Source organism: Leuresthes tenuis, unplaced genomic scaffold, assembly GCF_036924035.1.
Source record: "Leuresthes tenuis unplaced genomic scaffold, fLeuTen1.0.hap1 SCAF_18, whole genome shotgun sequence".
NCBI lineage: Eukaryota > Metazoa > Chordata > Actinopteri > Atheriniformes > Atherinopsidae > Leuresthes > Leuresthes tenuis.
This window is the reverse complement of record NW_027325372.1, coordinates 491,886-517,500: the sequence shown is the minus strand read 5'-3', so window position 1 is coordinate 517,500 and position 25,615 is coordinate 491,886. Positions and strand designations below refer to the sequence as shown.

The 25,615-nt window shown below is 50.2% G+C and overlaps 1 protein-coding gene across 3 annotated transcripts in view; it reads left to right on the top strand.

Moving 5' to 3' along the window:
• LOC140274926 (ephrin type-A receptor 7-like) overlaps nucleotides 1–25,615 on the top strand; it is a 169,655-nt gene that overhangs the window by 77,445 nt on the left and 66,595 nt on the right. For all 3 annotated transcript variants that reach the window (XM_072370317.1, XM_072370316.1, XM_072370315.1), the window contains exon 4: nucleotides 21,357–21,512. In XM_072370317.1, coding sequence (XP_072226418.1) covers nucleotides 21,357–21,512 — 156 coding nt within the window. The remainder of the gene's footprint in view (nucleotides 1–21,356; nucleotides 21,513–25,615) is intronic.

Sequence of the window (25,615 nt, the reverse complement as noted above, 5' to 3'; positions counted from 1 at the left end):
ATATTGGAATATTATCCTGATTATCCTGGAAATAGTAGCAGCATCTGATTCGCTGGACATCAAACAGTCACTTTAAGATCCTTTCTGGACTCTTAGAGCTCTGCAGGTCCCTGAGGTCATGTGATCAGGGCCTGAGGTCATGTGATCAGGGCCTGAGGTCATGTGATCAGGGCCTGAGGTCATGTGATCAGGGCCTGAGGTCATGTGATCGGGGCCTGAGGTCATGTGATCGGGGCCTGAGGTCATGTGATAAGGGCCTGAGGTCATGTGATCAGGGCCTGAGGTCATGTGATCAGGGCCTGAGGTCATGTGATCAGGGCCTGAGGTCATGTGATCAGGGCCTGAGGTCATGTGATAAGGGCCTGAGGTCATGTGATCAGGGCCTGAGGTCATGTGATCAGGGCCTGAGGTCATGTGATCGGGGCCTGAGGTCATGTGATCAGGGCCTGAGGTCATGTGATCAGGGCCTGAGGTCATGTGATCAGGGCCTGAGGTCATGTGATCAGGGCCTGAGGTCATGTGATCGGGGCCTGAGGTCATGTGATAAGGGCCTGAGGTCATGTGATCAGGGCCTGAGGTCATGTGATCAGGGCCTGAGGTCATGTGATCAGGGCCTGAGGTCATGTGATCAGGGCCTGAGGTCATGTGATAAGGGCCTGAGGTCATGTGATCAGGGCCCGAGGTCATGTGATCAGGGCCCGAGGTCATGTGATCAGGGCCCGAGGTCATGTGATCAGGGCCCGAGGTCATGTGATCAGGGCAGGAAACCAGCCTTCATAATGCAAAAGTATAGAATAGCAGCCTGTGTTAATGCTGTGTTTCTGTTTCTGTATTTAGCAGACGCTTTTATCCAAAGCGACGTACAAATGAAGTGATGTGTGAAACTGTGTGATGTCGAGACAAACTGTCAGCTCGGGGGTTGTAAAGGCATGAAAACGATCCCATCTTTGGGCTTATATTTGTACAACTGCTCCCTCAGTATAGATTGTACTTTCCAACATGTGTAAAACTAAACATTTCCTGGAAAGATGCAGATTTTTATTCTTCCTGTGTAAACACAGACAGCTGCATGCTGGAGAAAAGGAAATTACATTAGACAAACTGTTAATTTTCTGTTTCCAACAAGAAAGCTGGAAGCATATTTGCAGAAAGTTAACAGATTATTAGTCAGGAGATGGGCTTGTCGGGGGTGTTTCTGCTCCTGGGTTTGTGTGCGCAGCTGTTTTCCGATTCGACTTGGATCTCGGCCACTCTCAGCGTCATGGTGATCCCACTCACTGCTCTCTCCTCAGGGCACAGAGGCAGTGAGAGGTATTAATGGAGAGTGGTGGGAGGATAACATGCTGGAATGAGAAGCAGTGGGATGGATGGAGGGGAGGAAGGGGTGAAGGAGTGGGTGGAGGAGGTCAGCACAGGGAGCGATGCAGATCAGCAGCGGGTGAGGAGAGCAGCAGCAGAGGGATTCATATCGTCTCATCTGTCTGTGCAGCCTCTCTGGGTTTGTCTCGGTTTCAAATTATTCATTTCCTTCATTTGCTCTTTAATCAGTGATTCAGACCAAAATCTGCGACCTTTCATGAGCTCAAAGACCGACATGAGCCTGTATTTGTGGGCTCTGTGAGCCGGAGCCTTGTTGTACACAGGTCGAAGCCGTGTTGGAGGACAAGCGGCTGATCTGCTGAAGGCAGGATTATAACGATCTCTCATCTCAGCAGAGGAGCGCTGGGATGAGTTTCAGAGGAAGAAACAGGGGAGCAGAGTCTGAGGAAACTTCCAGGAGCTTCCACTCAGCCTCACAGGATGTGTGAGTGGACAGCCTGCAGATTAGCCCCCTCACATGAGCTTGTAATTGAGAGAGAAACGTGTGCTAATCAGGCCGGAAGGTATTATATAACCATGCAGTTTCATTTAGAACAACCATCAGTATACATTTCTGATCTAACCTTTTGTACAGAAGTAAACAGTAAAGCTGTCGGATCGATGCTGCTCCGGTTCTGCTTGTAAGGAGAACATCAGCAGCTTCAGCAGAGCCCCCACAGTGAGGCTTAGTGAAAACACAGAGAGGTTTATATTGACCCTCTGCTCACACTCACAGCTCATGCCTCACAGCAACACAAAGCTCCAAGTGAGGACGATGTCAGCCAAAAGAAAAGATGGAGGGAAAAAAGCAGAGGGAGGAATGAAGCTGTAGTGCTTCAGGGGAAGGACGAATCGATCCAGCCGCTCACAGAACACTCCCACGCAGCAGCTAAATAATGCTGCTGCTTCGTCTTTATGACCTTTTGTCATCTTTCTACACTGTGAGGAAAAAGATTGTTATTTTTGCAAAATTACACTTTTATACAAGAAGTTAGTTTGGAAATATTTATGATATCGTTTCTGTTTCTGAAAAGTTTATTTCTGTGGCTTGAAACTGTTGAAGGACAGTTTGTCTGACTCTCCTACCTCTGTGCTGTGTGCGTAGAAAGGCTGTTCTTTGATTTGTGCTCCGTGTGTCTGGTTTGGGCCGGGGGTCTGGACCGGGGGTTTGGGCCGAAGGTCTGGGCCGGGGGTTTGGGCCGGGGGTTTGGGCCGGGGGTTCGGGCCGGAGGTCTGGGCCGGAGGTTTGGGCCGGAGGTTTGGGCCGAAGGTTTGGGCCGGGGGTTTGGGCCGGGGGTTTGGGCCGGGGGTTTGGGCCGGGGGTCTGGGCCGGGGGTCTGGGCCGGAGGTTTGGGCCGGGGGTTTGGGCCGGGGGTCTGGGCCGGGGGTCTGGGCCGGGGGTTTGGGCCGGGGGTTTGGGCCGGAGGTTTGGGCCGGGGGTTTGGGCCGGGGGTTTGGGCCGGGGGTTTGGGCCGGAGGTTTGGGCCGGGGGTTTGGGCCGGGGGTTTGGGCCGGGGGTTTGGGCCGGGGGTTCGGGCCGGAGGTCTGGGCCGGAGGTTTGGGCCGGGGGTTTGGGCCGGAGGTTTGGGCCGGGGGTTTGGGCCGGGGGTTTGGGCCGGGGGTTTGGGCCGGAGGTTTGGGCCGGGGGTTTGGGCCGGGGGTTTGGGCCGGGGGTTTGGGCCGGGGGTTCGGGCCGGAGGTCTGGGCCGGAGGTTTGGGCCGAAGGTTTGGGCCGGGGGTTTGGGCCGGGGGTTTGGGCCGGGGGTTTGGGCCGGGGGTTTGGGCCGGAGGTTTGGGCCGGGGGTCTGGGCCTGAGGTTTGGGCCGAGGGTTTGGGCCGGAGGTTTGGGCCGGGGGTTTGGGCCGGGGGTTCGGGCCGGAGGTCTGGGCCGGAGGTTTGGGCCGAAGGTTTGGGCCGAAGGTTTGGGCCGGGGGTTTGGGCCGGGGGTTTGGGCCGGGGGTTTGGGCCGGAGGTTTGGGCCGGGGGTCTGGGCCGGAGGTTTGGGCCGGGGGTTTGGGCCGGAGGTTTGGGCCGGGGGTTTGGGCCGGGGGTTTGGGCGCTTCGCTGGACTTTACCCAGTCAGCTCAGCACGTGAACTGTGCCGGTTGCCAGGTAACATCACTCAGTGCCAGTATTTGGAGGATAAATACCCATCATGCTCTACATTAAAACCAGCTCCACATGCAGCTGACCTGCCAGATCAGGTCATGTCACCCCCTGCGGTTTCCTTTTGCAGTTGCTGGGTGGGTTTTCCACTGGTTCATGATGCTTTTTCCAGTTTGGGTTGAAAGGGGGGGCTTGTTCCCTCCGTGTGACTGTGACAGAGCAGTCAGGGAGACACTATTAAGATTCTCCAGCTGAACCCTGGAGGTTAGAAGGGTTTGAAAAGCAGGAATTTGTTTGTGTGATTCGCCTTCAGTCTTCTCACTGCAGACTGCCAGCAGCACACGTCACTAAACTGTTCAACATCCAGAGGAAACGTGCCATAAATGTAGCGCCAGCAGTGGCTCATCCATCATAAACTTTGGTACGTCCACATGGTTCAGAGGAACGGGTGAGTGCCGCAGCAGCGTGCGCGGAGCTCTCACAGTGCACGTGAACGCGTGTCCGGAGCTAACAGATAAGTCCGTGCACCGACTGCAGGAAGTGACCTGACATTATACCGAAACTACCCGTCATGTTCTGATTCATGTGCTGGAGCGTTTTATTTCTGTGCACGTGGACAATAAAATGCCAAAAAGGACTTTCCTTAAAACGCTCTTTACAGAAATACATGAAAGTATTGATGACAACGTTAGCGCGCGCTGACATTTATTCACCCGGTAAATGATGAACAAATGTCGCAGGTCCTCATGTCCTGCAACAAATCCAGTTTAATCTGGACTGATTAGTCGGTTTTCCTGGTTAATCACGTGTAAATTGATTAGGTGAACACTTAAAGTAAATATAAACCCAGATTACATCATGCAGTTAACTCCGTAAATACTTCACATTGTTCGTTTTATTCCTGCTGTACAACAACTCAGTAAAGTCCCCCCCCACATCCCTGATCCAAAGTTAATAAACAGCTCAACGGCTGCAAAGATGCATGGACACCGTGGTGGGGGGGGGGTCACTCAGAGCATACGGCTGATTAAGTGTTTTTCCAGTCGGGGGGAGCACACCGCGGTTAAAATGTTCTCAGAGGTGTGAGTGTGTGCGTGCGTGTGCGTGTGTGACCTCATGTGATGAGGAACAGTTGGTCTATCAAGGAGATGGATGAGGTGGGCTGATCCTCCACCCCCCCACCGCAGGGCTGGCAGGGCTCCATGTCCAGGATTAAAACACAAAAACCTGACTGTTTAAAATGCGCTTCAGTTTAAATACATTTTAATCAGGAAGTTTACAGGCAGCAAGGTCACAGCTCAGAAAATAAGAACTGAAAAGCAGATTCTGTTAGAGATTAAACTGGAGAACAAATAACAGAGAAGTTCTGGATCTGGTGGCTGACGCGCACATTAACACGGTCACAAACACGCACTGAACACAATTCTGCCGCTTGAATTCAGATGCAACACAATCAGAAGCACAACTAATCTGTGAAGGTGAAGCAGCCGTGACCTTGCTGTGTAATTAACGGACTCTTCTTTCATTAATCCCTGTACCACTCATTCACTGGGCGCCGTCCTCCTCCCAAACAGCCGTTTAATTAAGACCTGCAACATGGCGTCATGACGAGTCGGGGAAGGATGTCAAGCAATTAAAGCAGAAAGCAAAGCGGGGATGAAGGGAGTCAAAGAAAGAGAAAACTGGGAGACTGAAACAACTCCCCGCTCCTGTTTTACACCGTTCATTTGGTGTTTTTCTACCTTTAAATGGCTGCGGGTAATAAGCCTTCTGCTCTGAATCCTCCAAACATTTAAACACAGGGAGAGCAGCTGGAATATGAGACTGTTTATGCGGCTTTGAAGCACTTTACGGCCCAGAAACTGAAGCATAACGACACTCTGAAGCAGACAGAAAGTCACAGAGTAAAGCAGCTCGGGACACTTTAGACTGCGTGTGTATTTCAGTGTGAATGCCCCGCGGCTGCTTTATGCGCGTCTTTGTTTTACGGGTTCATGCGCGTTCAGAGTGAGCCCGACACAGCGCAGAGGAACCTGACAGTCTGTCCTTAAAGGATGTCTAAAACCAACTGCTCAGTTCACAGAGAAGCGTAAAGAAGGCTGCAGCTCAGCCTCTTCACTGTGGCGCTGCCAGCCTCTGGCTGCAGGCTGCAGGCTGGCCGCGCGCAGCGCGCCGCGCGCAGCGGTGAAACTCCGGAGGACAGGTGGCTGAGAGGCGCGGCACACGCACAGGTCTCCTCTGTCAGTGGGCATTAACGCATCTTTACATGTATTCTGGGTTTCTTAACACCAGACCACTGACGACTGGGCCTGAAGCATTTGATACCGGGTGGATCAACAGTAAATAAACTAATAACTAATAAAAACTATATAACTAATATTTATAACAACAAACCCGAATTGTGCCGGAATGACACAATTGTCTTATTGAGATGTATGAGACAGGCTTTGGGCTAAATGCCTGTTGGTTTGAGCAGTGTCTCCGCCCTGTTTTTGGGGTGGAATCACCACTGAGCTGATCCAGCTAAGGTTTGAAGTGTGAAGTTTAGAGTGGTTTGAGGGAAGCAACAGTTTCCAACAGAAAGTGACCGTCGCTGGTGGAAATATATCAGAAATATACTGCGGTCAGAGAGGTTCAACCATCAAGGCTCCTCTATCCTCTGAGGCTGCTGCACATTCAGTCTTTAGCTAACTCTGCTGGAACATTAGCCTCAGATATAGTTTATCCACTGGGCTCTTATATCCTCTGAGGCTGCTGCTGGATGGAAGATGCATGCTCCTCAGTGCAGCTGACAGCAGAACATTTCCACCAGAAGCTGGCTTCATCCGTCCAGCAGGGTGGATGTGAGTGGGCGGGGCTTAGCAAAGGAGGCGGAGCCAATCTAAGGAGTGACTTTGGACAATTAAAATTAAATGAGGAACTTCCAAACTTTGTGTTTTTGGGGAGTTTTACACCTGCTGGTGACCTCAGACGCCCTGATATCTGCTCCCAGGAGCAGGAAGAAGGAGTTTTACACCTGCTGGTGACCTCAGACGCCCTGATATCTGCTCCCAGGAACAGGAAGAAGGAGTTTTACACCTGCTGGTGACCCCAGACGCCCTGATATCTGCTCCCAGGAGCAGGAAGAAGGAGTTTTACACCTGCTGGTGACCTCAGACGCCCTGATATCTGCTCCCAGGAGCAGGAAGAAGGAGTTTTACACCTGCTGGTGGCCTCAGACGCCCTGATATCTGCTCCCAGGAGCAGGAAGAAGGAGTTTTACACCTGCTGGTGACCTCAGACGCCCTGATATCTGCTCCCAGGAGCAGGAAGAAGGAGTTTTACACCTGCTGGTGACCTCAGACGCCCTGATATCTGCTCCCAGGAGCAGGAAGAAGGAGTTTTACACCTGCTGGTGACCTCAGACGCCCTGATATCTGCTCCCAGGAGCAGGAAGAAGGAGTTTTACACCTCAGACGCCCTGATATCTGCTCCCAGGAACAGGAAGAAGGAGTTTTACACCTGCTGGTGACCTCAGACGCCCTGATATCTGCTCCCAGGAGCAGGAAGAAGGAGTTTTACACCTGCTGGTGACCTCAGACGCCCTGATATCTGCTCCCAGGAACAGGAAGAAGGAGTTTTACACCTGCTGGTGACCTCAGACGCCCTGATATCTGCTCCCAGGAACAGGAAGAAGGGGTTTTACACCTGCTGGTGACCTCAGACGCCCTGATATCTGCTCCCAGGAGCAGGAAGAAGGAGTTTTACACCTCAGACGCCCTGATATCTGCTCCCAGGAACAGGAAGAAGGAGTTTTACACCTGCTGGTGACCTCAGACGCCCTGATATCTGCTCCCAGGAGCAGGAAGAAGGAGTTTTACAGCTGCTGGTGACCTCAGACGCCCTGATATCTGCTCCCAGGAGCAGGAAGAAGGAGCTTTACACCTGCTGGTGACCTCAGACGCCCTGATATCTGCTCCCAGGAGCAGGAAGGAGGAGTTTTACTGAATGTGTCACCTTTAAGGTTCACTTAGCATGAGTGAATGTACGGTGGCTGAGAGAGCCCAACACACCTCAACTAAAGAAGACTTATAACACCTGTGAGTGAAGAAACTTCAACAGAAGAGTTTCTGAGGACACAAAGAAGAAGGTTTAAAAGAGGCACCATCACTTCACTGTAAACATGAGCTCCTCCTCTTTCTGCTACATCTGAAAATCACCAGAATATGACAAATGAAACAATCAGAAAAAGTGAGGAACACTGAGGTCTGTGTTTTTGTTCTGAATCAGATAGACTGTGAAAGACTCTCAGCTGTGATGTGGGTCTGAAACTCCAGATGTTCAGTAAATGTTCTGCAGAAACAGCTGCAGAAGCTTCATCTGATGGATCTGATCCTGTTGTTACAGGAAGGTTCTCTCAGATATCAGAGATGATATAGAATATTACTTTAAATATAGTTTCACAGGCTGCTCACAGTCCTCCTCCTGTCCTCATATTTATGAATCACAGTCAGAACGATTGGATGAAAATGATGGAGCGCCGCTATAGAAGCTGCAGCTGCAAGGGATTGTGGGACAGAATGAGCTCATGAAGGCCGGTCCGGTGTTTCCTAGGTTCTGAACACGCCGTTGGACCGGGCCTGAAGGTTCTATCTCTGTGAGAACGCTGATGTTTGAACAGACAGACCTCAGCAGCACAGCTCCACTCTCATTGGGCGGTAGTAGCCGTGGACGCACACCACCCTCAGGAAGGCAGAGTGAAGCGTTTCGCTGTCCTGGCTCAGTCTAAGTGACTCTAATGGGCTTCCTGGGCGGAGGAGCTGTCTGATTACCCTTGACCTCCTCCTTCGACCAGATATTAGACCTCCTGTGCCGCACTGCTCATTTATCTTCGCTCTCGGGAATCAGATTTATCTGTATGTGGGTCATTGTCCTAATGAAAATGGCTGATTCGGACGAGGAAAATGGAAATGGAATGTCATCTGAGGGGGGGGGGGCTCATTCAAGTCTCCATGCAGGTCTGAACAGCTGATTCAAAGGAGTCGAATGAAATCAGTGCAGGCTGCAGGCCGAAGATTGTGCTTATTAATGTCAGTGGGCAGGCACAAGCACACATGCACACGCACACATGCACACGCACACATGCACACATGCACACGCACACATGCACACGCACACATGCACACGCACACATGCACACGCACACATGCACACATGCACACACACACATGCACACGCACATGCACACACACACACACACGTGCACACGCACACATGCACACGCACACATGCACACATGCACACATGCACACGCACACATGCACACGCACACTCACACCAGAGACCAGCAAAGTAAATAAAGTAAAAAATGCTCTCACCAGTGAATGTGATTAGCTTCCAGATCTTTATCTTTATTCATTTTTAGGAAATGTAAAATCCGTGTGTGTGTGCATGTGCGTGTGCATGTGAGACTGCAGCCTGCTTTCCTTGCCTGTACTTCAGTGGCTGTTCGACTCCCAGTACAGACACTCGTGCATGTAAATGCATTTTTAGACACGGAGACTTGAGGCGGTGAAGAATGACATCACATAAATGGGGAGAGATGTAAGTGTGGGGAGCTGCTGCGAGTCCAACCTTCAGCAGCATTACAAATCAATATTACTTCTCCTACCTAAGCTCTGCTCGCTCGCAGTTTGAAGGAGGAATTGTATTTTAGTAAAGTGTGACAGGCGCGCACACACACACGTGCACACGCACGTGCACACGCACGCACACAGCGTAGCAGCTCGTGTGAGCAGAATCTCATTTTGTGAGCACTCGACCTGAAATTGCCTGACATTCACATGCAAACATGTTTGCAGACTTTTGGCTGATATGGTTATTATGCAGATGACTGAGATGAATGCGCACACACGTGCACACACGTGCACACACGTGCACGCACACACACACACACACACACACACACACACACACACACACACACACACACACACACACACACACACACACACACACACACACACACACACACACACACACACAGAACCTGTTGTATCCAGGCTGGCTGAACACGGGCAGGACCATCATCATGATGATAGCTGCTATCTGTGGGATGTTTTAGTCCTTTGGGTCCTCTGTCCGTCTGCAGCCTCGTTGTGTGTGTGTGTGTGTGTGTGTGTGTGTGTGTGTGTCTGTGTGCACGTGTGTGTGTGTGCATGTGTGTGTGTGTGCATGTGTGCATTTGTGCACTGTAAAGTGCGTCTCTTCTTGCTTCTTGTTTGCTTTTGTTTTAGATCAGGAACCAACGTGCTTCCTGCAGATGTCATGTTTCCACGGTAACTGCGTGTGACTGATGAGAGGTTTGATGATGTCTCAGTTCTGCTGGGATGGATGGGTTCTGGTGTCTGCTCAGTGCACCTCAGATGTTGGTGTCGTGTGAGGAGAAGGTGCCGGTGTTCCGGTTTCTGGGGGTCATGATTCAGGATGACCTGGAGCAGCAGACTAAAAAAAACTGTCTGAGTTAAAAGATAAAAACTCTGTAAATAAGAAGTTAATTTTACACATTTCACTGGCTGTGGATATCCAGCATCTTCTGGGAACTTAACAACCAGAAGCATCTTTTTATGAAGACCCAGGAAGCAGTTTGGCTTCTGTGGTGCAGATAATAATAACTGAAGTTGGAGAACAGAAAGTGAGCAGAAACATCTGCATGCCAGGCAGCCAGATGTGTTGATGTCTGATTATTTCATTCTTATTCAGTCCAGACGTCTGTCTCAGTTCAGCCTTTTTCAGGTGATTCTGCACAGGACCGAAGAGCAGCTGCAGATCCATGAAATCTGTTGTCTCCATCAGAACCAGCACCTGCAGCGTGACTCAGGTGTGGCTGAGGTCCAGTGTGCTCCCAGCTCTCCCATCATCCCGGCTCAGGCCATGTGTTTCCTGTCGGCTCCTCTGTTGCTGTGGACGCTCTTTATTGTGATGTCACCGGCGTGCAGCGTGTGCACGGCTCTGCTGACATTATCACCCCTGGTTCTCCTCCCATGTCCTCCAGGTGATGTCACTCTGTGGCAACCAGGGCAGAACAGAGAAGAAGAAGATGAAGCAAAGCTGAACAGCGGCTGATTACAGCAGCCAGCCGGTGGGTGGACATGAATGAGGTCTTTACTCTGAGCTAATAACAGGGATTTATGCTGTAGTTCGAGGCCTGTCGCACCATCAGAGCAGCGAGACGCACAAACAGGTGATGAGGCTGCAGGGAAGAAGAGAACATCCGAAAACTCCTGAATACAGAAACGATGACATCGTTACTCGTCTCCACCTTCTTACTGAGTGTTTCTCCTCTTAGATTAAGAGGTGGTGCAGCTCAGAGAAGCTCTGCCTGATTCAGCTTCATCAGGTCCCTCATCACGCCCTCTGATATGAGCAGGAGGGCCTGAGCTGCCTCCCAGGAGCAGGAGTTAGGGGGGGGTATAAGCAGCTGTAAGACTGTCTTCTCAGATCTGATTGCTTTGGTTTTGCTGTCGTTGTTCAGTCAGTTTTCAGTGAAGACGTTATCTGGGGATCCTACTTTAGCTGCTCCCGTTTCACACTTTCTCACAGTTTGCTCGGTTCAGACAACACAAATACTTATAATTTAGGAATAGCTTGTACCATCTCTAAGAGCTGAAGGTTTTCTTTTATTTCTCACTGTTGTCCTTCTGGGTTTGTCTCCCTGGCTGCCGGTCATGTTCAGGTCAGGTTGTGATAAATCCGGCCGTGCTTCCGCCTCTGTGCTGGTTTGTAAAGTTAAGAATGGATGCTGACGCCTGAATGAATCTCCCAGTTTTATTGGTCATGTTTTAGGTTTCTGTGGAAGCTTTAGTTGTGCCACTCGTGCCTCAGCTGCACTTCCTCAGTGTTCAGTCTGCAGGTTTTCTCCTGTCCATCACCAGATCCTCACCGTAGTTCCTGCTCTGTTTCAGGTTGGTCTTTGTGTCCATGTTATTGTCAGGTTTAGTTTAGATTTTTGTATTCCGCTTTTCGTTACTTTTTTCTATGGAATAAGTTTTCTTTTGGAAATATCTGTGTCGGGTCCTTCCTTCATCACCACACCAGCCTCTGTTATGACACCCAGGAGCTGTAGGTAGAAACCTCCGGATGAGGCCGGGATGAGGTGGTATAACCTGCATTTAATGGGCTGATAACATTTGATTTCAAGCTTTTAATAAGAGTTTATCTGTTTGCTGCTTTGTTAATGAACACCAATGAGAGGCAGTGAGTTCACTTTAAAATGAACAGAATTCAACAGTGATTTTTATTATTATTATCCAGTTTATTTCTGTATTTAAGAGTATTTAAACACTTTTTGAAAACTCTCACAGCATGAGTCATGATCCACAGGACTGATCTCATCCTGAACGAGCTCCAGAAATCTTTCTGCTCTGGTTCGATGTGCTTTTCTTCTAATTTCTTATGCAACTTTTATGTGGATTCCTGTTGGAAAGGCTTTTTCCAACTGTAATTTGACCCATCCTGACACACATTAATGCATCAATCAGTGAATTTTCTCCCACCCTCCCACCTCCCTGAGTGTGTGAGTAACAGAAACCTTCAAATCCATTTGATGGAGATGAGGATTTATTGTGTGGATGTCGAAGCCGACCAGCTGAAAGAATTAGCATTAAAGTCAGCAGAGGGCACCGATCTCTGCTAAAGCTCTCTGAATTATTGATTTCCAGCAGCTGGAATCACGTCTCCATCCCTCCTTCATGCCATCACCCCTCTTACTATCCCTTCTTTTGTTCCACTCCCTGAAAATATACAGTTCAAACCAGTTCTGAGTGAAAGTGAAAGCAGTGTCTGAGGCTGATGATGTAAAAGTGCCGTTTTCCACCCAGTCTCTGTGAAGGAGTCCAAAGCAAACCTCCTTTAGGGTTATTAATATTTATTAATGTGTGCTGTCAGGGAGGCAGAGAAACAATTCATTGCTCACATCTAGTGTATTAAGTGCTTCATGGTTTATTAATGAGCATGTTTAAGGCTGGAAGAGAAAGGAGAACTGTAAATTGATTCCTCCCACAAAGGCGAAAGTCTTTTAAAGTCATTTATAAACTCAATGAAATTCAGATTCTTTGACCTTTTACTTTTTATTCATTAGGTGATGAAAATGTGTAACCATGAATTTTTAATTTTCATTAATGTGATTGGATTGATGACGAGGCTTCCTGATTTGCTCATGCTGCATCTATTCGCCTCTGATCTGCATTCATTAGGTGTCGGCCGCCGTTCTTCTGCCTGTCAGACGCTGCTCTGCTCGGCGTCCAGCAGGCGAACGCTCAGCGTGTCGCTGCGGCTCCACGCCCTCTGGTAGTGTGTCTGTGAGCCCCAGCACATGAATGGATGAATTGATGGGAGGTTTGCCAGCTGCCCCCCTCTCTGCCTCTGCTGAAATTCCACTTCAACCTGTAGAAGCAGGAAAGATGGAAGGAGCAGTTGGAAGCCTTTCGGAGAGTCTCCGTTTTCCCACCGGCAGATGGGCTGCAGGCCCGTTCTGACGGACGTGACCTTGCCTGCCGCCGGCCCCTCGAACAGCGATGCCAGATCCTTTTGTTATCTGAGCTGCACATATTGTGTTGATACACCCCTATCATTAGACACACGCCTCCAAGGTGGGCCGGCCAGATGTGCGTCTGTGCTGAATGCCGAAGATAAGTCGGCATCGCAGCCAGCCACCAACACGGCTCGCCTGCTTTTAAACACAATGGGCAGGAAATGTTGAAGCCTTTCTGTTTCTGAGCACGGATGCATAATTCCGCCTTGATTCAGGCTCTGCTGGTGCTTGATGTTTTGGCGTGGAGAGGGGCGGGCGGCGGCGGCGCATCAGCAACAAAGAGAGTCTGATCCGGCGCTGTTTGACAGGACGTGAGTGTGTCTCTGTGATGTCCTGCAGCGGCCGTCCTGTGAACTGAATGCAAGAGGCTTTTCTTCTTTGTGATGAGGAACATTAAAAGGTCGATAACAAGCTTCTTACAGAAAAACACGCCGTTATGCAGGAGCGAGCACGCACTGGTGTGGCTGGGGATGAGAAGCTGTGGAGGCCTTTGGTTTTGGCCTTGTTTGGCGGGGGGTTTAAAAAGTACTGAGCTGAACTGGATGAAAGATGTTGAGATCGGATCACATTTGTAGAAATAATTTCTTTATAAACCCGCTTTTCCTGCTCTGAAGGTCCAGTCTCCTCCTTCCTGTGATGCGTCTGAAATCCAGTCTGGCCGCCTGCAGCTTGGCTGAAGGACTTATTGTTCTCTGGGTCTGGGCCAGAGGTGCCAGTGTGCTCTGGTGTCTGTGTGCTGTTTAAACTGAGCTCAGGTGTTGATGGGCCAACTGCAGGAAATGCCAAACAGCTTCCACTTCCTCAGAGCTGAATAAGGCCAACGGGACTTCGTCTTCTTGGTTCCTGTTTAACCTCTCATCTGAAAGGCTTCTTCGGTTCTGAACTAGATGTGTCGGCTTATAAACAACTCACAGGTCAGAATGACTTAGATGACCCCTGGTGAATCAGGTGGTTCAGTGACACACGTGACCTCAGCGACCCTCCATGTGTGAGCGGCCCCTCTGCTGCTTATCTGATCCTCCCCAGGGGTCCAGTCCACTTACCATGGTTACCATGACTAGTCTAATAAAAGTTAAGCTTAAACATCTGACATTAAACAGCTAAGCCTCATGGCTGCATCCTGGAAATGTCACGCTGAACATCTCTCCCTCGTGGTTCACGACTGTAAAAAACAGCCTGAGGGAACTACGGGTGCAGCTCTGGATCACAGAGCTGGTTTACTTCTTCTTTCCGGGTTGTATCAACATGTTGGAAACCTAAACTGCTCCAGAGCAGGTCATCTGATGCATGAACGCACAGATCCAGAGTCAGAGTCTGGCTGATAACCAGCATCGTGGTACAGCTGGATGAGATCTCCACTGTTCGGCGTAGTTAAACCAGCTCACCGGCTGAAACATCACAGAGTCCATCACAGAGTCCATCACAGGGTCCATCACAGGGTCCATCACAGGGTCCATCACAGAGTCCATCACAGAGTCCATCACAGGGTCCATCACAGAGTCCATCACAGAGTCCATCACAGGGTCCATCACAGGGTCCATCACAGGGTCCATCACAGGGTCCATCACAGAGTCCATCACAGGGTCCATCACAGAGTCCATCACAGGGTCCATCACAGGGTCCATCACAGGGTCCATCACAGAGTCCATCACAGAGTCCATCACAGGGTCCATCACAGGGTCCATCACAGAGTCCGTCACAGAGTCCATCACAGGGTCCATCACAGGGTCCATCACAGAGTCCATCACAGGGTCCATCACAGAGTCCATCACAGGGTCCATCACAGAGTCCATCACAGAGTCCATCACAGAGTCCATCACAGGTCCATCACAGAGTCCATCACAGGGTCCATCACAGAGTCCATCACAGGGTCCATCACAGAGTCCATCACAGAGTCCATCACAGAGTCCATCACAGGTCCATCACAGGGTCCATCACAGAGTCCATCACAGAGTCCATCACAGGGTCCATCACAGAGTCCATCACAGGGTCCATCACAGAGTCCATCACAGGGTCCATCACAGAGTCCATCACAGAGTCCATCACAGAGTCCATCACAGGTCCATCACAGGTCCATCACAGAGTCCATCACAGGGTCCATCACAGAGTCCATCACAGGGTCCATCACAGAGTCCATCACAGGGTCCATCACAGAGTCCATCACAGAGTCCATCACAGGTCCATCACAGGTCCATCACAGAGTCCATCACAGAGTCCATCACAGGTCCATCACAGGTCCATCACAGAGTCCATCACAGAGTCCATCACAGGGTCCATCACAGGGTCCATCACAGAGTCCATCACAGAGTCCATCACAGAGTCCATCACAGAGTCCATCACAGGTCCATCACAGGTCCATCACAGAGTCCATCACAGAGTCCATCACAGGTCCATCACAGGTCCATCACAGGTCCATCACAGAGTCCATCACAGGGTCCATCACAGGGTCCATCACAGGGTCCATCACAGAGTCCATCACAGGGTCCATCACAGGGTCCATCACAGGGTCCATCACAGAGTCCATCACAGAGTCCATCACAGGGTCCATCACAGGTCCATCACAGAGTCCATCACAGGGTCCATCACAGGGTCCATCACAGGGTCCATCACAGGGTCCATCACAGAGTCCATCACAGGGTCCATCACAGGGTCCATCACAGGGTCCATCACAGAGTCCATCACAGGGTCCATCACAGGGTCCATCACAGGGTCCATCACAGAGTCCATCACAGGGTCCATCACAGGGTCCATCACAGAGTCCATCACAGGGTCCATCACAGGGTCCATCACAGGGTCCATCACAGAGTCCATCACAGGGTCCATCACAGGGTCCATCACAGAGTCCATCACAGAGTCCATCACAGGGTCCATCACAGGGTCCATCACAGAGTCCATCACAGGGTCCATCACAGAGTCCATCACAGGGTCCATCACAGGGTCCATCACAGAGTCCATCACAGGGTCCATCACAGAGTCCATCACAGAGTCCATCACAGAGTCCATCACAGTCCATCACAGGGTCCATCACAGGGTCCATCACAGGGTCCATCACAGAGTCCATCACAGAGTCCATCACAGGGTCCATCACAGGGTCCATCACAGGGTCCATCACAGGGTCCATCACAGGGTCCATCACAGAGTCCATCACAGGGTCCATCACAGGGTCCATCACAGAGTCCATCACAGAGTCCATCACAGAGTCCATCACAGAGTCCATCACAGAGTCCATCACAGGGTCCATCACAGGGTCCATCACAGAGTCCATCACAGAGTCCATCACAGGGTCCATCACAGGGTCCATCACAGAGTCCATCACAGGGTCCATCACAGAGTCCATCACAGGGTCCATCACAGGGTCCATCACAGAGTCCATCACAGGGTCCATCACAGAGTCCATCACAGAGTCCATCACAGAGTCCATCACAGTCCATCACAGGGTCCATCACAGGGTCCATCACAGGGTCCATCACAGAGTCCATCACAGAGTCCATCACAGTCCATCACAGGGTCCATCACAGGGTCCATCACAGAGTCCATCACAGAGTCCATCACAGTCCATCACAGGGTCCATCACAGGGTCCATCACAGGGTCCATCACAGAGTCCATCACAGGGTCCATCACAGGGTCCATCACAGAGTCCATCACAGGGTCCATCACAGGGTCCATCACAGGGTCCATCACAGGGTCCATCACAGAGTCCATCACAGAGTCCATCACAGGGTCCATCACAGGGTCCATCACAGAGTCCATCACAGAGTCCATCACAGAGTCCATCACAGGGTCCATCACAGAGTCCATCACAGGGTCCATCACAGAGTCCATCACAGGGTCCATCACAGGGTCCATCACAGAGTCCATCACAGGGTCCATCACAGAGTCCATCACAGGGTCCATCACAGAGTCCATCACAGTCCATCACAGGGTCCATCACAGGGTCCATCACAGGGTCCATCACAGAGTCCATCACAGAGTCCATCACAGTCCATCACAGGGTCCATCACAGGGTCCATCACAGAGTCCATCACAGAGTCCATCACAGTCCATCACAGGGTCCATCACAGGGTCCATCACAGGGTCCATCACAGAGTCCATCACAGGGTCCATCACAGGGTCCATCACAGGGTCCATCACAGGGTCCATCACAGAGTCCATCACAGGGTCCATCACAGGGTCCATCACAGAGTCCATCACAGGGTCCATCACAGAGTCCATCACAGTCCATCACAGGGTCCATCACAGGGTCCATCACAGAGTCCATCACAGAGTCCATCACAGGGTCCATCACAGGGTCCATCACAGAGTCCATCACAGGGTCCATCACAGAGTCCATCACAGGGTCCATCACAGAGTCCATCACAGGGTCCATCACAGGGTCCATCACAGGGTCCATCACAGGGTCCATCACAGAGTCCATCACAGGGTCCATCACAGGGTCCATCACAGGTCCATCACAGGTCCATCACAGGTCCATCACAGGAACATCACAGGGTCCATCACAGGGTCCATCACAGAGTCCATCACAGAGTCCATCACAGAGTCCATCACAGGTCCATCACAGGGTCCATCACAGGTCCATCACAGAGTCCATCACAGAGTCCATCACAGGAACATCACAGGGTCCATCACAGGGTCCATCACAGAGTCCATCACAGGGTCCATCACAGAGTCCATCACAGAGTCCATCACAGGGTCCATCACAGAGTCCATCACAGGGTCCATCACAGAGTCCATCACAGGGTCCATCACAGGGTCCATCACAGGGTCCATCACAGAGTCCATCACAGAGTCCATCACAGAGTCCATCACAGGGTCCATCACAGAGTCCATCACAGGTCCATCACAGGTCCATCACAGGTCCATCACAGGTCCATCACAGAGTCCATCACAGGGTCCATCACAGAGTCCATCACAGAGTCCATCACAGAGTCCATCACAGGGTCCATCACAGAGTCCATCACAGGGTCCATCACAGGGTCCATCACAGAGTCCATCACAGGGTCCATCACAGAGTCCATCACAGAGTCCATCACAGGTCCATCACAGGTCCATCACAGAGTCCATCACAGGGTCCATCACAGGGTCCATCACAGAGTCCATCACAGGGTCCATCACAGAGTCCATCACAGAGTCCATCACAGAGTCCATCACAGAGTCCATCACAGAGTCCATCACAGGGTCCATCACAGAGTCCATCACAGGGTCCATCACAGAGTCCATCACAGAGTCCATCACAGAGTCCATCACAGGTCCATCACAGGTCCATCACAGAGTCCATCACAGAGTCCATCACAGGGTCCATCACAGGGTCCATCACAGAGTCCATCACAGGTCCATCACAGGTCCATCACAGAGTCCATCACAGGGTCCATCACAGGGTCCATCACAGAGTCCATCACAGGGTCCATCACAGAGTCCATCACAGGGTCCATCACAGAGTCCATCACAGGGTCCATCACAGAGTCCATCACAGAGTCCATCACAGGTCCATCACAGGTCCATCACAGGAACATCACAGGGTCCATCACAGAGTCCATCACAGGAACATCACAGGGTCCATCACAGAGTCCATCACAGAGTCCATCACAGGGTCCATCACAGGGTCCATCACAGGGTCCATCACAGAGTCCATCACAGGGTCCATCACAGAGTCCATCACAGAGTCCATCACAGGGTCCATCACAGAGTCCATCACAGGGTCCATCACAGAGTCCATCACAGAGTCCATCACAGGTCCATCACAGGTCCATCACAGGAACATCACAGGGTCCATCACAGAGTCCATCACAGAGTCCATCACAGAGTCCATCACAGAGTCCATCACAGAGTCCATCACAGGGTCCATCACAGGGTCCATCACAGAGTCCATCACAGGTCCATCACAGGTCCATCACAGGTCCATCACAGGAACATCACAGGGTCCATCACAGGGTCCATCACAGAGTCCATCACAGGGTCCATCACAGGTCCATCACAGGGTCCATCACAGGTCCATCACAGGGTCCATCACAGGTCCATCACAGGTCCATCACAGGAACATCACAGGGTCCATCACAGGTCCATCACAGGGTCCATCACAGGTCCATCACAGGAACATCACAGGGTCCATCACAGGGTCCATCACAGAGTCCATCACAGGTCCATCACAGGTCCATCACAGGAACATCACAGGGTCCATCACAGGGTCCATCACAGGGTCCATCACAGAGTCCATCACAGAGTCCATCACAGAGTCCATCACAGAGTCCATCACAGGTCCATCACAGGTCCATCACAGGAACATCACAGGGTCCATCACAGAGTCCATCTCAGGGTCCATCACAGGTCCATCACAGGAACATCACAGGGTCCATCACAGAGTCCATCACAGGTCCATCACAGGAACATCACAGGGTCCATCACAGGGTCCATCACAGGGTCCATCACAGGTCCATCACAGGTCCATCACAGGAACATCACAGGGTCCATCACAGGGTCCATCACAGGGTCCATCACAGAGTCCATCACAGAGTCCATCACAGAGTCCATCACAGAGTCCATCACAGAGTCCATCACAGGTCCATCACAGGGTCCATCACAGAGTCCATCACAGGGTCCATCACAGAGTCCATCACAGAGTCCATCACAGGGTCCATCACATAGTCCATCACAGGGTCCATCACAGGGTCCATCACAGAGTCCATCACAGGTCCATCACAGGGTCCATCACAGAGTCCATCACAGAGTCCATCACAGGGTCCATCACAGGGTCCATCACAGGGTCCATCACAGAGTCCATCACAGAGTCCATCACAGAGTCCATCACAGGGTCCATCACAGGGTCCATCACAGAGTCCATCACAGAGTCCATCACAGGGTCCATCACAGAGGACAGAATCTGAATGGAGCAGGATCTAATATGTCTGAATCTCTGATATTCAGCTGGCAGATGCTCTGCTGTATTAATGTGATTATTGTGCCCAGCTCTCCAGCCAAGTGATGGCCTCCCATATTTATATTGACTTATTCAAATAGTCTTACCTTTGATAAGTATTCAGATCAGTTGCACGGACCGACGTGGAAAGAACCCATCAATCACCAGAGCAATTAAAAGCTTCTCCCAAAGAAAGCTCCGAGCAGGACAGAAAAACTCCCTGTGAAGGTCAGACTGGTTTAAACTGGAGTTAAAGGAAGGAGTTAAAGGAAGAGACAGAAGGAGAAGGGAAGAGCTGTGAAGCGTAGGAGAGACGGCTGCATCAGAGAGCTGTTAACGTGGACCTGCAGAGATTTCACACCCATTATCACCTGCGAATGAAACTGCGTACAGGCAGGTGTCGGATAACCTGCTCTGAGCCCGTGTGTGTGCGCCTCTTCTGTTGAGGTGTGTGTTCTGTGGGGTGAGCGTTTCGGGTCGTAGCTGCTTATCACCTTTGCCCACAGTCCCACTGTCCATGGCCTCTTTCACATGTAGAAGTTGGACAACAGCTCAGAGTGTGGAAGCCTGAGAGCTGACCCACGTCTCACCTTTTCTCTGAGCGAAGGTGTGCAGGGAGAAATATTTTTAGCTTCTTTAAAACGGGCAGGAAGGTGATTTTCCTCTGCTGGATGGATGGATTTTGAGGATCCTTGATTTAAACATGTTAGTGTCTCCAGAGCAACACAAAAAAGAAGAAAAAGATTGAGTCACAGCAGTGAACATGGTTCAGAACACAGAACAAACCTCTCAGGCTTCTGCCTGGAAGAAGTGAGGTTTGGTAGAAACTGTCAGATAAAGGGGGGTAAAAGCAGCAGCGACATGACGTATCTGTGGCTGGTTTTCAGTGAGCTGCTTCCATCCAGCAGCATCCTTTAATGTCACTGATCACATGTAATCTGACAGTTGTGTTTGTTGGATGGATTTAAGCAAAGTCTTTACTTTTCTCCTCTAATCCTATCTTTTATCTCTTCTGTACTTCCCCGTGGATTCTCTTGGTTGCTATTTTTTCCTCCATTCATCTTAATTTGTTCCCTGAAAGGAAGACTGGAGCTTTTTCACACCTCTGTGTTTCCACACTAACACACTGAAGTGAGTCTGAATCATTAGTCTCTCAGCTTGTGGTTTTCTATGGCTCTGCTGCAGCAGTGTGTGATTAACTGAAGTGTGTGATTAACCCATAATGACCTGGAATGACACACGCATCACATCAATGGTGATCATTGATGGTATTGATAAACCTGAGGGAGAAGTTTTCACCTCTGAAATATTCTTTCTGACTTCTGATGTCTGAGAAGCTGTTTCCTCGGACAGTTGTGAGCTTTCAGGAGGCAGGTTGAGCTTTCTGATGAGGTGTGTTTCTCTTTCAGCGTGCCCCTCAGGCTCCTACAAGATGTCCTCCAGGCAGCAGGAGTGCTTCCCCTGCCCAGCCAACAGCGTTGCAGAGGAGGAGGGATCTGTGGTGTGTGTGTGTGAGGAAGACCACTTCAGGACTCCGCTGGACAACCCGTCCGCTCCGTGCACACGTAATGAGATTATTCTGAACGCCTTCCATCACTTCACTGTTCGCCTCTTTAAGATAAAGATCAGTCTGTGGTTCACCCGCCCTTCACCCTGTATTCTGTCACCTTCACCTCTGTGTGACCCCCCCCCCCCCCCCCCCCCCCCCCTCGCTTCCTCCTCACCCCGGGTCTCATTTGGCCGCCCTTCACCCGCCCTTCACCCCACACCCCCCTCCTGGGCTGAACCCTGGTGAATAAAAAGCAGGCGCACATCGTTTTATTTCCTGATTCGGGGTCCTTCTGTAACAGTAATTTTCAGCGGATGCTGGGATCGGCTCCAGCCCACCCGCCACCCGCCACCCTGAAAGAAAATGCATGCATGGATGTAATTTTCAGCGCTCTGAAGCTCAGTTAAGATGAGGCCGGCTCCGGTACTTTGTTGCAGCAACATAAAGTGCAGACCAGCATGTATGCTTTTATTTAACCAAAAACATCTGAAATAGAAATCAAACCCAGTTTTAATGAAGACGGTCGGCACCACCCACAGACTCTCTGTGACCTTTAACCTTTAACCTTTAACTCACCCCTTCACCCTGCATCTGCCCAGCTGGCATTATTTTCCTCTTCTCCGTCATTTCTCCACAGAACCTTTTTGCTTTCACTGGACCCGTCTGACTCCATCCTGTCTCCTCGTGTCTCCCACTGCCTCCCACTGCCTCCCACTGCCTCCCACTGCCTCCCACTGTCTCCCACTGCCTCCCACTGTCTCCCACTGCCTCCCACTCTCTCCCACTGTCTCCCACTGTCTCCCACTGTCCCCCACTGCCTCCCACTGCCTCCCACTGTCTCCCACTGTCTCCCACTGCCTCCCACTGTCTCCCACTGCCTCCCACTGCCTCCTCACCCTGTCCCTCCTCCATCCTTTCCTGTGTTATCGCTCTATTCTTCTTCGCACTGCTAAACTGAAATCTCATCCTTTTGTCCTCCAAACTTTATAATCTCATCCCTGCTGCTTACACTTCATCCCTCACCTCTTTTTCTCACCCGTTCTCCCACATGAACGCCGTTCCTCTCCACCGCAGCGACCACTGAGACAAACCTGTGCAGCCCTGCTGATCTCTGCATGGAGCGCACACATCCAGCTCTGTGGTCGCATGTTGTAGGAAGTCTGTGGTCAAAGCAGCCTTTATGGTGGCTGCAGTGGAGAGGTTTAATTACAATATCGATTGCAGAGCACTCTGATCCCTGTGTGATAACATTTAGAGCAGCCTAACGATCACATTAATTACACTATTGATTGAGTAATTACGATGATCCGTGGCCTCGGCTAATCCAGCGCGCTGTACAGATGGAGGAGCAGAGCGTTCGATGAATTAAAGGAATAAAAGAGAGATTTTTCCAGATGAATGAGGTTGGGTATGTGCAGTGTATTATCTGTGCAATTAAAGAATAATACCAGAGATTTTATTTTATCTCAGTGTGAGGAATTTTATTTTATTCCTCACACTGAGTCAGAAGCTGCTGCTGAGTCTCTGAATCCACACACTTCTGCTGAAAGAACAAACTGCTGCGTTTTTATTCATCGTTCCTTCCCAGCTGATGTCTGTTTTAAATGGTGGCGGTAAAGGAAGGAGCCATGACATCACTCTGTGAAATAAATATTTCTAACTGAGCGGCGGAAAAACTCTGAGTCCAGTTTGGAACCACTGAAAGTAGACTTTTATTAACAAAGCACTAAATCACAGCAAATGTCATCTTAAGGCACTTTAAAGATAGTCCAATTCAATCCAATTAGAGTCCAATTCATTGTAATACAATTATAATCCAATTAATTCATTTCTAAATGAGTCCAATTCATGCAGAACCGATTTAAAAAGTTTCCTCGCTAAGGAAGCCAACAGATTGCACTGAAACTTCTCTCTGATCCAATCCCCGTCCCGAGCTGCAGCTCCAAGGTTCCTCCCTGGGCCCAGGGACCAGAATCCCAGGAAATACCATCTAAAGTAACTATAAAACTGGGCAGTTTCTCCCTGAAGCGCTCAGCTTCCTCATATCTTTGTTTTTCTTTGCATTTTGCTCGTATTTATTCTCTTAACTTTATATTTATCTCTAACACTTTATTCTTCGCTGTATTCTTTAACCACTGTGAAAAACTGGAGCATTTTTTGTATTAATTCCACTTTTCATTCACATTCCTGTGAATATCTACGCTTTTATGCAAATTCGATGGATGATCTTTCCCCGTTCAGGTGGAACACATGAAGTAAAATGTTAAAATAATGAAAACTTAAAGTTGCTGTATTTGCAGTGACCCCCCCCCCCCCCCCCCCCCCCCCCCATGTGAACTCATATCAATGAACACTTTTTACTGTCACGTTCCCCCCCGCTGCAGGTCTGTTTTTCATCATGAGTAAATATTTTAGAGACCCTCCAAACAGTACTTTTTCCTCAGGGGAGCTTCTTTAGCTTCATTTCGTCCTCACCACGACGCGCTGTGCCTGAGAAGGTCGTGCAGCACACAGAAGCTTCAGTTCTGATGGGTCAGAGTTGAGAAAATGTCCCGCTCTGCACCTCCGGAGCTCATTGGATAAAATCTAACAGAGCATTATTAATTCAGGCGTTCATTTGTTAATCAGAGCGTTCATAATAATCGCTCAGAATCAGCAGAGGGAGGTGTGCAGGAACAGCTGTTTGGTAGCTGTTCAGCTTTTGTCCCAATTTGAGGTCATGTTCAGAGAGCTGTCACCTGACCCACTGGACCTCCCAGAACCTCTGATTTACACATTAAACACTGAGGAAGAACCTGGGCATCATGATCCACGACACAGACACACGCAGGAAGCCAAGAGGAGCCTGAACAGGAAGAAACTGTACACTCATTAGTTCAGTTTAGTACCGTGTTCGACCCGGAGAGGACTTTTTGTTCAGCGTGCTGCAGCAGCAGAGGACACACAGGAAGACAGGAGTGAAAGACAGCAAAGGAGGGAAGTTGTAGCCAGAGTGGCTCAAACAGGAAGATGGGATAAAGTAGCCAGAGATGTGATGTAAAGGCCCAGCTGTGTGTGTGCGTGCTCTTATGTAACTGTTTGCCAGCGGGACTCAGCTGTGCTGTGCAACAGAGCAGCACACCTTCACTTATTCATTTCACAGCACATGCACACACATAGCGCACATATAAGATTCATGGGCTTTAATGGACCCGAGCTTCCTGTGCACAGTCCTCCGCAGTGACGCACCTCTGGCTCTCATTTGCTGCATCAAACACACAACTCAACACGGTAGAAGCTATTTACTGACAGCTAAACTCATGAAGAGAAACTCCACATCAAACCAGATCCTCGTGGCAGCTCGCCTCTGGCTCCTCAGGCAGAGTGCAGGATGTGACCCGCCCAGCAGAACAGATCATAGCATCTTTCCAAAGCCTCATTTCCAGTCCGTGTGTGTTGTCCTCAGACCGCCGTTTGCACCACCTACAAGATCCCAGCATCAACTGCACGTGTTCCATCTCTTTATGTTCCCATGAGAAACAATCGTTTCTTTCAGATAAATCCTGGATAAAACAGGATTATCGTGACATGGAGGGCAAACTGAACTTGTAATCTCACCATCGTACTCAAGGCCAACGGCCGTCTTCATTCCTCCAATAATGCGACCTTTAAACTCTGTAAAGCATCGATTTAGAGGCTCTGTTACGACACAGCAGAGCACGGATATAAGAAGAAAGAAACAGGTGGGTAAGATTAAACTAAGCCCTCTCTGAATGAGGATTTGGAAGATTGGTGACCGCTCCTGTTTGTCTTCGCCTGTGTGTTGAATAAAGGTTGAACAGCTCCAGAACATGACCTTAAGTTTGCACAAAATGAACTTTTCCAGCAGCCGCACCCAGAGAAGTAACTGAAACCATGTCAGTGAATCTGGTGATGTGCTCGGAAACAGGCAGCTGCAACGCTGTGTGCTGGGATTTAAGATGATTATTTTATCTGACCATAGAGATGCTGCCGGTTTGTAACGGCTCAGTCACCACTGGGAATTAAACAGGTTACATAATGTGACTTCATGCACTCTGGAGCTCAGCTTATTTAACCAGAAAGATTAGAAGTATAAGTCAGTCAACTGATACAGCCAAG